Source organism: Osmia lignaria, chromosome 1 (genome assembly GCF_051020975.1).
Source record: "Osmia lignaria lignaria isolate PbOS001 chromosome 1, iyOsmLign1, whole genome shotgun sequence".
In the NCBI taxonomy this organism is placed as follows: Eukaryota; Metazoa; Arthropoda; class Insecta; order Hymenoptera; family Megachilidae; genus Osmia; species Osmia lignaria.
In genome coordinates this window covers 6,739,669-6,752,635 of record NC_135032.1, presented here as the reverse complement: position 1 = coordinate 6,752,635, position 12,967 = coordinate 6,739,669, and the positions used below count along the sequence as shown (strand labels likewise).

Here is a 12,967-nt window from a genome sequence, read left to right as displayed (position 1 = left end):
ATCTACATTCGATATAATGTTATATACTGATTCATTCCCACAGATCATTGTTCATTTAATAACAATATCATTATTATAATATCTACATTCGATATAATCTAATATACTGATTCATTCCCACAGGTCAATGTAACTTTAATAACAATATCATTAGCACTATATCTACATTTGATATAATGTCATATACAGATTGATTCGCACAGATCAACGTAGATTTAATAACAATATCATTATTACCATATCTACATTAGATATAGTGTTATATACTGATTCATTCCCACAGATCAATGTACATTTAATAACCATATTATTAGTACTATATATACATTCCATATAATGTAATATACTGATTCATTCCCACAGATCAATGTACATTTAATAACAATATCATTAGTACTATACCTACTTTCGATATAATGTAATATATTGATTCATTCCTACAGATCAATGTACATTTAATAACCATATCATTATTACTATATCTACCTTAGATATAATGTCATACACAGATACATTCCAACAGATCAAAGTACCTACATTTAATACCAATGTCATCATTATTAACATATCTACATTAGATATGATGTAATATACTGATTACTACCTACAGATCAATGTACCTGTAACAACAATATCATTTGCACTATATCTACATTCTATATAATGTAATATACTGGTTCATTCCCACAGGTCAATGTACATTTCATAACCGTATCATTAGTACTATATCTACATTCGATATAATGTAATATACTGATTCATTCCCACAGATCAATGTACATTTAATACCAATATCGTTAGTACTATATCTACATTTGATATAATGTAATATACTGATTCGTTCCCTCAGATCAATGTACATTTAATAACAATATCATTATTACCATATCTACATTAGATATAATGTAATATACTGATTCATTCCCACAGATCAATGTACATTTGATAACAATATCATTGTTTCTCTATCTACACTCGATATAATGTAATATACGGATTCATTACGACAGATCAATGTAACTAAATTTAATACCAATGTCATTATTACCATATCTACATTAGATATAATGTAATATACTTATATCCTCCCACAGATCAATGTACACTTAATAACAATAACATTATTACTATATCTACATTAGATATGTAATGTACACTTAATAACAATATCATTATTACCATATCTACATTAGATATAATGTAATATACTGATGCCCTCCCACAGATCAATGTACCTTTAATAACAATATCATTAGCACTATATCCACATTCGATATAATGTTATATACTGATTCATTCCCACAGATCATTGTTCGTTTAATAACAATATCATTATTGCAATATCTACATTCGATATAATCTAATATACTGATTCATTCCCACAGGTCAATGTACCTTTAATAACAATATCATTAGCACTATATCTACATTTGATATAATGTCATATACAGATTGATTCCCACAGATCAATGTAGATTTAATAACAATATCATTATTACCATATCTACATTAGATATAGTGTTGTATACTGATTCATTCCCACAGATCAATGTACATTTAATAACCATATCATTAGTACTATATATACATTCGATATAATGTAATATACTGGTTCATTCCCACAGATCAATGTACATTTAGTAACCATATCATTAGTACTATATCTACATTAGATATAACGTCATATAGTACAACAGACCAATGTACCTACATTTAGTACCAATGTCATTATTATCATATCTACACTAGATATAATGTAATATACTGCTTCCTTCCCACAGATCAATGTACATTTGATTACAATATCATTGGTACTATATCTACATTCTGTATAATGTAATATACTGGTTCATTCCCACAGGTCAATGTACATTTAATAACCATATCATTAGGACTATATCTACATTCGATATAATGTAATATACTGATGGATTCCCACAGATCAATGTACATTTAATAACCATATCATAAGTACTATAACTACATTCGATATAATGTAATATACTGATTCATTCCCACAGATTAATGTACATTTCATAACCGTATCATTAGTACTATATCCACATTCGATATAAAGTAATATACTGATTCATTCCCACAGATCAATGTACATTTAATAGCAATATCATTATTACTATATCTACATTAGATATAATGTCATATACAGATTCATTACCACAGATCAATGTACCTACAATAAGTACCAATGTCATTATTACCATATCTACACTCGATATAATGTAATATACTGATCCCTTCCCCCAGATGTATGTACATTTAATAACAATATCATTGGTACTATATCAACATTCGATATAATGTAATGTACTGATTCATTCCCACAGATCAATGTACATTTAGTAACCATATCATTAGTACTATATCTACATTCGATATAATGTAATATACTGATTGCTTCCCACAGATCAATGTACATTTAATAACAATATCATTATTACTATATCGACATTAAATAATATGTCATATAGTGATACATTCCAACAGATCAATGTACGTTTAATAATAATATCATTAGTACGATATCTACATTCGATATAATATAATATACTGATTGATTCCCACAGATCAATGTACATTTAATAACAATATCATTAGTACTATATCTACATTAGGTATATAATGTACATTTAATACCAATGTCATTATTACCATATCCACATTAGATATAATGTAATATACTGATTCATTCCCACAGATCAATGTACATTTGATAACAATATCATTGTTACTGTATCTACATTCGATATAATGTAATATACGGATTCATTACCACAGATCAATGTAGCAACATTTAATACCAATATCATTATTACCATATCTACATTAGATATAATGTAATATACTGATATCCTCCCACAGGTCAATGTACAATTAATAACAATATCATTATTACTATATCTACATTAGATATAATGTAATATGCTGATTCATTCCCACAGATCAATGTACATTTGATAACAATATCATTGTTACTATATCTACATTAGATATAATGTAATATACTGATATCCTCCCACAGATCAATGTACAATTAATAACAATATCATTATTACTATATCTATATTAGATATAATGTAATATGCTGATTCATTCCCACAGATCAATGTACATTTGATAACAATATCATTGTTACTCTATCTACACTCGATATCATGTAATATACGGATTCATTACGACAGATCAATGTAGCTACATTTAATACCAATGTCATTATTACCATATCTACATTAGATACAATGTAATATACTGATATCCTCCCACAGATGAATGTACACTTAATACCAATATCATTATTACTATATCTACATTAGATATAATGTCATATACAGATTCTTTCCCACAGATCAATGTACATTTAATAACAATATCATTATTACCATATCTACATTAGATCTGTAATGTACACTTAATAACAATATCATTATTACCATATCTACATCAGATATAATGTAATATACTGATTCATTCCCACAGGTCAATGTACATTTAATAACAATATCATTATTACTATATCTACATTCGATATAATCTAATATACTTATTCGTTCCCAAAAATCAATGTACATTTAATAACAATGTCATTAATAATGATATTGTTATTAAACGTACATTGATCTGTGGTAATGAATCTGTATATGAAATTGTATCTAATGTAGATATAGTGATAATGATATTGTTATTAAATGTATGTTGATCTGTGGACATGAATCAGTCTCTTACATTATATCGAATGTAGATATGGTACTAATGATATTGTTATTAAATGTACATTGATCTGGGGGAAGGAATCAGTATATTAGATTATGTCCAACGCAGATATAGTAATAATGGCATCGTTTCTAAATGTATATTACATATCTAATGTAGATATAGTGATAATCATATTGTTATTATATGTACATTGATCTGTGGGAATGAATCAATATATTACATTATATGGAATGCAGATAAAGGGCTAATGATATTGTTATTAAAGGTACATTGATCTGGGGGAAGGAATCAGTATATTGCACTATAACGAATGTAGATATAGTACTAGTAATATTGTTATTGATTGTTCATTGATCTGTGGGAGGGAACCAGTATATTACATTATATCTAATGTAGATGTGGTAATAATGACATTGGTACCAAAGGTAGGTACATTGATCTGTTGGAATGTAATACTATATGACATTATATCTAATGTAGATATAATAATAATGATATTTTTATTAAGTGTACATTGATCTGTGGGAATCAATCAGTATATTACATTATATCGAATGTAGATATAGTGCTAATTATATTGTTATTAAAGGTACATTGATCTGTCGGTAGTAATCAGTACATTACATTATATCTAATGTAGATATGGTAATAATGACATTGGTATTAGATGTAGCTTCATTGGTCTGTGGGAATGAATCAGTATATTACATTACATCGATTGTAGATATAGTACCAATTATAATGTAATCAAATGTACTGTTACGTCGCAACTCAGGGAGGCAATTAAAACTACACGGTATCACTTCCACACACGTTAGGTTTATTGAATTATTAACTGAGTTTCGGATAATGGTTCGAATCTCGCACGAGAACTAACTACTAAGCGATCGTGACCCTTGCTATGAAGTCGCCTGGCGCAGAATGCCCGCCCGGGTGTGGTTTTTTATTATATGTATGAATATGTTGCGCAGTTTCGTTCGCGAAGAAGCAGCCCAGTCGTCGGATTCTTATGTTTCTATGTGTCATCAGTTTCTGGGCTGCCGTACCGTGGGAATAGGGAATGCAGGGCGTTATCTCTGCTAGTCAAGCAAGCAGAGGTTCTCGCCTAACACCCCCTTCCTTATTTTTGATTTTACTTGTGAAATCAAATAGGGGGCACGGTGAAGGAAACGCGATGTTTCTTTCGCCGCGAAGGTTGTGATAATTTATTTTCTTCGGGTGGTAGAGGAGTGGGTTGGAGGTTGCAAGTTTCTGGTGCGTTCGCTGTGTATACTACAGATTGGGGCGCTGACCCGTAGTGGTTGGTCCCGTTTGAATTGGTATTAAGACAGTTATTGCGTGTGCAGGGTTTAAATAGACAAAATATTAAACGCCATAATTTAAATTTTGAAAATATGTACAATCCTATCATTATGCCTAAGGCTCCTATTAGTGTTTGTAAGATCATCCAGGTGCTTTCGTTTCTGGAGATGCTACGTGTGTGTGTGGAAATCGAATGTGCCTCAGAGATGATTTGGTCGAGTGATTTAGATGCCAATTTCAAGTCGTTGTTAGTTATTAATTCTTTTCGCAGTTCTGGTACGCGTGCATAAGCTTTAACGGTGTCGTCTAATTTCGGTATTGTAATATTGGCGAGGCCTAATTGTAATTGCAATTCGTTGTGATTATTTATAGTTTCGCTAGAGTATAACGTTACGGATGCAGTATGTCCGATACAACCTGCTTTGATTTTAATTTTGTTTACTCCGTTAAGATGGTGTGAGATGACGCGGTTAGAATCCTTGCATGAAACGTGGAAAGAAATTAGATAGTAAGATGCGGAGATCCATTCTTGATTCGAGTATAGTTGTATCCAAATAGGGTTTGTATGTGTAATCATTTTGGCTGGACAATCTTTATGGTCTGCTGGTAAGTTATGTAAGGCACGTTTTATGCATGGATTTGTTAATTCTGTGGAGAGCGAAGGTGAGTGTCGGGCACAGATTCGAAGGTCGGAAATTTCTATGCAATGATCTGTGTCTCGATCGCTGATTATAGAGTAGCTACGAGAATCTCTTTCGACTAAAATATATTGTTCTTGGGTGTGTAGTAGATAAATATAATCTTCAGTTATATGTGGGAGTGGTATCATGGAGTACAAGGCGTAAATTTCTTCTTCTACGATGGGGATTTTTAACTCAAAGCAGAGCTCGTATGAGTTTAACACAAAAACGTTAACTTTAGCGATTCGTAAAAATTTATAAGCAAATTCATTTGTGTTAGGAAATATCATACGGCTAGAGCCATATTTTTGCTCGATGGTTCGTAAAATTTCGCTTAGTTGATCAGGTTCTAGTAACAAAGGGTCTATTTTTCCTTGTTCTCCATTAACTACAATTGATCGCAGGTTTTCAATTAATTCGTTATGTTCGGTGATTATTTCGCTTAATTCTAGTAATAGTTCGAGTGTATTCGTGCGTTCATATATTCGCTCTATGTTCGCGTTGGTATAATTGTTGATTTTGTTCACGTATGTTGTAATTTTATCTTCAAATATATCTTTGTTTTTCAAAATACTTTGAACAATTGTGGTTTCGTTTTGAATAAGGACGCTCAAACGCTTATTGTCTGTGTACAGCTTATCTATCTCGGAGTTATAATACTGGGCGTTCTTTTGACTAAGGGTGCCGAATAAAATATTAGCTAGGTCGCCGATTGGATTTAACCAACCGCGTTTCACGCGCTTACGTTCTACCTTTTTATATCCTAGACTAGTTAGTAAAGTATTTTTATGATTAAAACTACGTTGGAAGCGATTCGACATGTGTCCGTAGAGTGATGGCGAGAATCCTTTACCTTCTGTGTGGATTGGGTGATTCAATGCTTCACGGATTGTCGTTTCGACCGCTTTGATGTCTCGGAGATCCACGAAGACCAGTGTTTTCCATTCGTGATGGTAGAGTCTCGTGGTTCCCATCGGGTCGAAGTAGATGTTTGGAAGGTTCGTGAGTTTCTCGATCTCGGCCATCCCTTCGGCGAACCCTCCTTTCCATAGGAGAAAACTTAATCTAAAATAGACGAAAGATTAGCATATTTAAGTCTGTTAAGATGGACTAATGTATCTTTGCCATTTATATTAAGTAAAGCGTTCAAGTCTCCATGGAGTTGTTTGACCTGATATGGCCCAAGATAAGGTTTCGTTAGTGCGGCAAGGCGGTTTCTGTTTTGGTTCTTTAACCATACCCAGTCTCCTGGTTCAAGTGATAACGGTTTAATCGTTTTGTCAAACCGTTTCTTGGTTCGTTCCTTGCTTGCAATAATTGCTTCAGCAGCTTGCTTATGCATTCGTCGTAGTTGTACTCGCATTTGTTCTACCAAATCCAAATAGGTGGCTTCCGGTTCTTCTTCCAATTGATTCATGAGGGGTGGGTCTTTGCCAAACGCAAGTGAGTAAGGTGTAACTCCCGTTGATGAATGGGTAGTTGAATTGTATGTGAATACGGCTCCTTGCAGGTACCTGCTCCAATGTTCGTTGCAGCGTTCTTCTCGAGAGAGTTGGGTCTTCAAGAAGTCTTTAATAACTGCGTGAGCGCGTTCAAGCGAGCCATTAGACTCTGGTCTAAAAGCTGTAGTGTGTTGGAGGTCGAATCCAAGCATATCGGCTAGATTTTCCATGAGATTACTGGTAAAATTGGTTCCTAGATCCGTCAGTACTGCTTTAGGAGTGCCATACCGTAGAATCCAAGTGTTCAGTAAAGCTTCCGCTACCGTTTCGGTTTTCTGGTCCGCTAAGGGCTTGGCTTCGAGGTATTTTGCTAACTGGTCTTGCATGGTTAATATGTATTTCATACCTTTGGAGTCCGGCTCCAACGGTCCAACGATGTCAATCGCGATCTTATCGTTGAAGGCCATTGGCGTATCAGTGATTCATAAGGGCATCTTGGTTGGGTTTCGAACGATTTTGTTCTCCTGGCAGATTAAGCATTCAGATATGTACTTACTTACATCTCGGTGTAAGCCTATCCATGTGTAACTTCTCTGTATAGCCGCTATGGTTTTACGGATGCCAGCGTGTCCTCCAAGCATAGTGTCGTGCGCTTGTCTGATTATTTCAAGCTTTTCCGCTTCCGTCTCCGGCGTCCTCAGATCCTTCGTTAGCAAAGTCACGCGGAGTGACGGGTCTTGAAAAAAATTAATAATTAGATCTTGTATTTGTCTTGCCTTACCTGGTAACAGGCACAAAAGTCCGGCATAATCGACAGTGATGCGTTCTATTTCCTGTGCAATTATCGTGTCTCTAATTGCCTCGAAACTAGCTTGTAGGTTTTCCATAGTAAACTCTGGCCAAGTTACTACGAAGGAATGTTGTTCGTTAAACTGCACGTTTGGTTGACCCAGGTAGAATTCGACCATTACGCTGTCGTCATCTACTTATTCTGAGAACACAATGTGTTTTCGGAGTGGTCTTCTCGCAGACTTTACTACGAGGACGACGTCGTTGTGATGATCTATGGGGTTACGGCTGAGCGCGTCAGCATTCGTATTCAGACACCCTTTCTTGTATTTAATTTCATAATCATACTCCATCAGAAATACCCGCCAGCGTTCTTGCATAGCCCCTGGCTGTTTGCTTTTGTCCATGTAGGGAATTGGCTGGTGGTCTGTCAAAATAGTAAACTTCCTTCCATAAAGATAGGGTCTAAAGTGTCTCACACTCCAGACTATGGCTAACGTTTCCTTATCTTTGGTGGAGTATTTTACTTCGGCTTTATTGAAGGTGCGACTGGCAAAACTTACTGGTCTTTCTTTCCCGTTTTCATCCTTTTGCGCCAGTACAGCTCCAATACCGTCTCCGGATGCATCGACTGCTAGAATAAATTCCTTTTTAAAGTCTGGGTACATTAGCACCTTATCACTCACCAACAACCCCTTTAATTTCTCGTATGCCTTTTGATAGACCTCGGTCCACTCAAATTTCGCATCTTTTTTCAGCAGTGAATTCAGCGGTTTCGCAATCTGAGAGAACCTGTCGATAAAGCGTTTATAATAATTAGCTAAACCGAGGAACTCTCTTACCTGTTTAGTCGAATTTGGCACTGGGAATTCTTCGACAGATTTCAGAGTTTCTGGATTGGGTTTCACCCCGTCTGGGGTGATTATATGCCCCAAGAATTTTAGCCTCTCACTGAGGAACTCGCATTTGTCCGGCTGCAATTTCAAACCAACTTCGCGAAGTCGATTTAATAAGGTTTTCAGTCGTTCTCGATGTTCTTCGGCACTTTTTCCCCAAATCACTATATCATCCACAAAGACCAGGCAAATCTTGCCTTTCAGACCTCGCAAAGCCTGGTTCATCATCCTTTGGAATGTGGCCGGGGCATTCTTCAAGCTGAAGGGCATCCGATTGAACTCGTAATGCCCATCATATGTTGAGAATGCTGTTTTCGGTCGATCCTCGGTCTTCATCGCGATCTGGTGAAATCCAGAGGCCAGATCGAAGGACGAAAAGTATTTTGCGTTCCCCAACTGGTCGAGTATCTCGACAATGTTTGGCATCGGGTAAGCGTCTTGAACTGTCTTTGCGTTTAAGCCTCGGAAGTCTATTACTATCCTCCACTTCTTCTTGCCACTGGCGTCGGCCCTTTTTGGGACTACCAAGATCGGCGAGTTGTACGGAGATGTGGATTCTCGCAAGATCCCTTTCTCCTTCATGTCTGCGACTTGTCGGTCAATTTCGTTTTGGTGGTGAGGTGGGTACCTGTACTGTTTAGAATTGATCGGAACTTCGTCTAATGTAGGTATCGAATGCTCAACAAGTTTCGTTACCGGCAGTGAGTCCCCTGGGAGTGAGAACACATCCTCGAATTGCCTCAAAATCTCCCAGATCACTTCTCGTTCTGTGTTATCTATTATATGATCTAAACGGACGTTTTCTTTCAATTTGGTTAATCGCTCTTGACTTACCGTTAGGTTGAATACGCGGTGAATGGTGTGAGTTAGTTCAATAGTTTTACGTTTGACGTTGATCTTTGCCTCCTCCTTTTCAAGGAACGGCATACCTAGCAGTCCGTCAACTTCCAGCGGGAATTCGTTCTTGACGATTGCCAGTTCGTGTTGCTTTCCTCCTAATTCCAAGAGAGCTACGTATTTTGTGTTCACTTTACCATCGGTTACTCCCGCAAACTCGTTAGGTTTCACTTTCCATGGCATATGAGCGCGTTGAACTAAACCACCTTTAATCAAATTGAGCGATGCACCGGTGTCGATTAGAAATCGTCCGGTAATTGGTCTTCCGTCTGCGTCGGTTCCGACTCGGATGTTGACTCGTAGCTGACTTCGTGTTGGTCCGATTCTATATATTTGATGTCTGGGGGTTTTTGATCGCGGTCCCTTTGAAAATTTCTACAATTACTTGAGTAGTGACCCTGCTTGTTGCACTTGAAGCAGGTAGGGACAGCTGTCCCGGAGGATTTCTTATCGCTCTGTCGTTGACCGCCGTATCTAGGTCGCGATGCGTCACCGCTACGTTTCTCTATACCGCGAGGTCGACTCTTATCTCCCAGATGCACATACCTGGACAACTCCTGACACAGTTCTTCTTTTCTCTCTTCCTCGTAGGCTATGCTTTGTGCGAGCTTTAACGTCCCCGGCCTGGCTTGGCGGACCGATGTTCTCCATGGTTGTGACAAATTGCGTATAAAAATAGCTAGTCCAGCCTCTTCTTCTGCTCTGACTAATGTTCTTTTCTCTTCTGGCGTGAACTCCTTGTTGTTATTGATGACCCTGGTAATATCTTGATGGATTTTATTAAAATGTTTGACGTAGTCTTTCACCTTCCGGTTACCTTGCCGCAAGTGGTTCCGTTCATTTATAAGCAGTTCCTTTGAACGTCTTTCACCGAATTCTTCCATAACTGCGTCGCACAGTTCGTCTACATCTCTGAACTCGCGATTTCCTAAGAACTTTTCAGCGTCGCCCTTCATTTTGTGAATAATGAGGTGGTGGAGAAACATTTCCTTATTCCTTGCGACGCTCAACCCTGCTTTTATACCCTGAATCCATCTTTCTACAGTTATATTGTGTCCATTAAACTCGCTAACGTGTCGCAGGGCCCTATCGGTGTTCCGCTCGTCCTTTTCGGCGCTTCTCCTTCCTATCGAACTATCTGTGACGCTATTATCGCTCTCATCCTCGGTGAGTGCGATGTCTTCGTCGTGGCACGAGGGCGTAACGCGCGAAATTCTTCCTTGATTTTACGCTGCTCCGCTATGAGTTCTTTTTGTTTTTGTATAAGGGATTCGAGTTTCCCTAACTCAATTGAGTTTTGATCGGCACTACCGCCAGTCTCGTCGGTGATGTCGTTAAGCTTGACAAACTTCTTCATGTTGATTTACAAAGACGTACTTACATGCAATACTCCAGCATTGGTGGTTTCCTTTTCTGTTGTTGGGTCTCGTCGCGGTGAGGTGCCTCAGCGCTTCCTCTTATCGAGTTAGGATGTGGAGATCCTGGCAGGATCGCCAATAAATTGTTCCTGTTACGTCGCAAACTCAGGGAGGCAATTAAAACTACACGGTATCACTTCCACACACGTTAGGTTTATTGAATTAATAACTGAGTTTCGGATAATGGTTCGAATCTTGCACGAGAACTAACTACTAAGCGATCGTGACCCTTGCTATGAAGTCGCCTGGCGCAGAATGCCCGCCCGGGTGTGGTTTTTTATTATATGTATGAATATGTTGCGCAGTTTCGTTCGCGAAGAAGCAGCCCAGTCGTCGGATTCTTATGTTTCTATGTGTCATCAGTTTCTGGGCTGCCGTACCGTGGGAATAGGGAATGCAGGGTGTTATCTCTGCTAGTCAAGCTAGCAGAGGTTCTCGCCTAACAGTACATTGATCTGTGGGAAGGAAGCAGTATATCACATTATACCGAATGTAGATATAGTACCAATGATATTGTTATTAAATGTACATTGATCTGTGGGAGGGAATCAGTATATTACATTATATCAAATGTAGATATGGTAATAATGAGATGGTTATTAAATGTACATTAAATATCTAATGTAGATATAGTACTAATGATATTGTTATCAAATGTACATTGATCTGTGGGAACGAATAAGTATATTACATTATATCGAATGTAGATATAGTACTAATGATATTGTTATTAAATGTACATTGATCTGTGGGAATGAGTGTGTACATGACATTGTATAGAATGTAGATATAATACCAATGATATTGTTATTAAATGTACATTGATCGGTGGGAATGAATCAGTATATTACATTACATCTAATGTAGATATGGTAATAATGATATTGTCATTAAATGTACATTGATCTGTGGGCATGAATCAGTATATTACATTATATCGAATGTAGATATAGTACCAATAGTCCAGTCCCGACCATCTATGCGTGCGAACGTGCCGAGAAAGCACTCCGGGTATGTAAACATGATAGATATCGATGGAAGTTGAAAGCAGGTGGGAAAAGGGTCGGAATAGGTAGAATGACACCTATAGCATCAATGTACATAATAATTTATTATATATTAAGTCAATACATAAATGAAAGTGACTACTTAAAACACGGTTCAGAGTAACCTCACAACCATATAATATGTCAACATAAAATTGGATGAATAAGGGAGAAAACCTGCCTAAGGAAATAATTCTGATACACAATATGTGCATGGAAACTGACTGATGACAAGTGCTGTTGTTTAAAAACTTTGTGCATAAATCTAACTTAAATTGGGGAAAAAGAGCATTAAAACACAGCTTATGGTGCACTGAGTTACATCAGCGGAAAATCAAACCGATAATTAATGAGTTTTCAATGTAGGAAGGTATTAAATGGTAATATGAGGTCTGCGTCATAATATCAGGTGACTGAAACATGAATAAGGGTTAAATTAAAGTAAATTAACAGGAATAGCGAATGAATAAGCCTTATTAGGAATAATAGGTAACATAAATGGGTCAAATTAATAGGTAAAACATATTAAGTGTACAAAAAGACAAGAAATGAAAGTTAAATGTAGCACAGTTTATAATTTCTATCAACGCTTATTTTGAACCCAAAACGTTGGCTAGGACAGATAGGAAGGCTTTACTTTAAGTGATGACATCCAATTTAATGAAGAGTGCTGGATAATACTACATAATAACCTAACAGACCGAAGAAATAGGGTAATGAGCAGAATATTCAAACAGGTTAAGCGAAACGGAGTAAAGATTTACC

At 36.6% G+C, this 12,967-nt stretch overlaps 1 protein-coding gene across 1 annotated transcript; it reads right to left on the bottom strand.

Moving 5' to 3' along the window:
* Positions 1–6,078: 6,078 nt before the first annotated feature.
* LOC143305343 (uncharacterized) lies at positions 6,079–11,247 on the bottom strand. Its single transcript, XM_076688422.1, has 3 exons — positions 11,120–11,247; positions 6,242–6,779; positions 6,079–6,102 (listed from the first exon to the last, which is right to left on the bottom strand). The coding sequence occupies exons 1-3, from the start codon at positions 11,134–11,136 to the stop codon at positions 6,079–6,081; spliced, it is 579 nt and encodes a 192-aa protein (XP_076544537.1). The 5' UTR covers positions 11,137–11,247.
* Between the last annotated feature and the right edge of the window lie 1,720 nt (positions 11,248–12,967).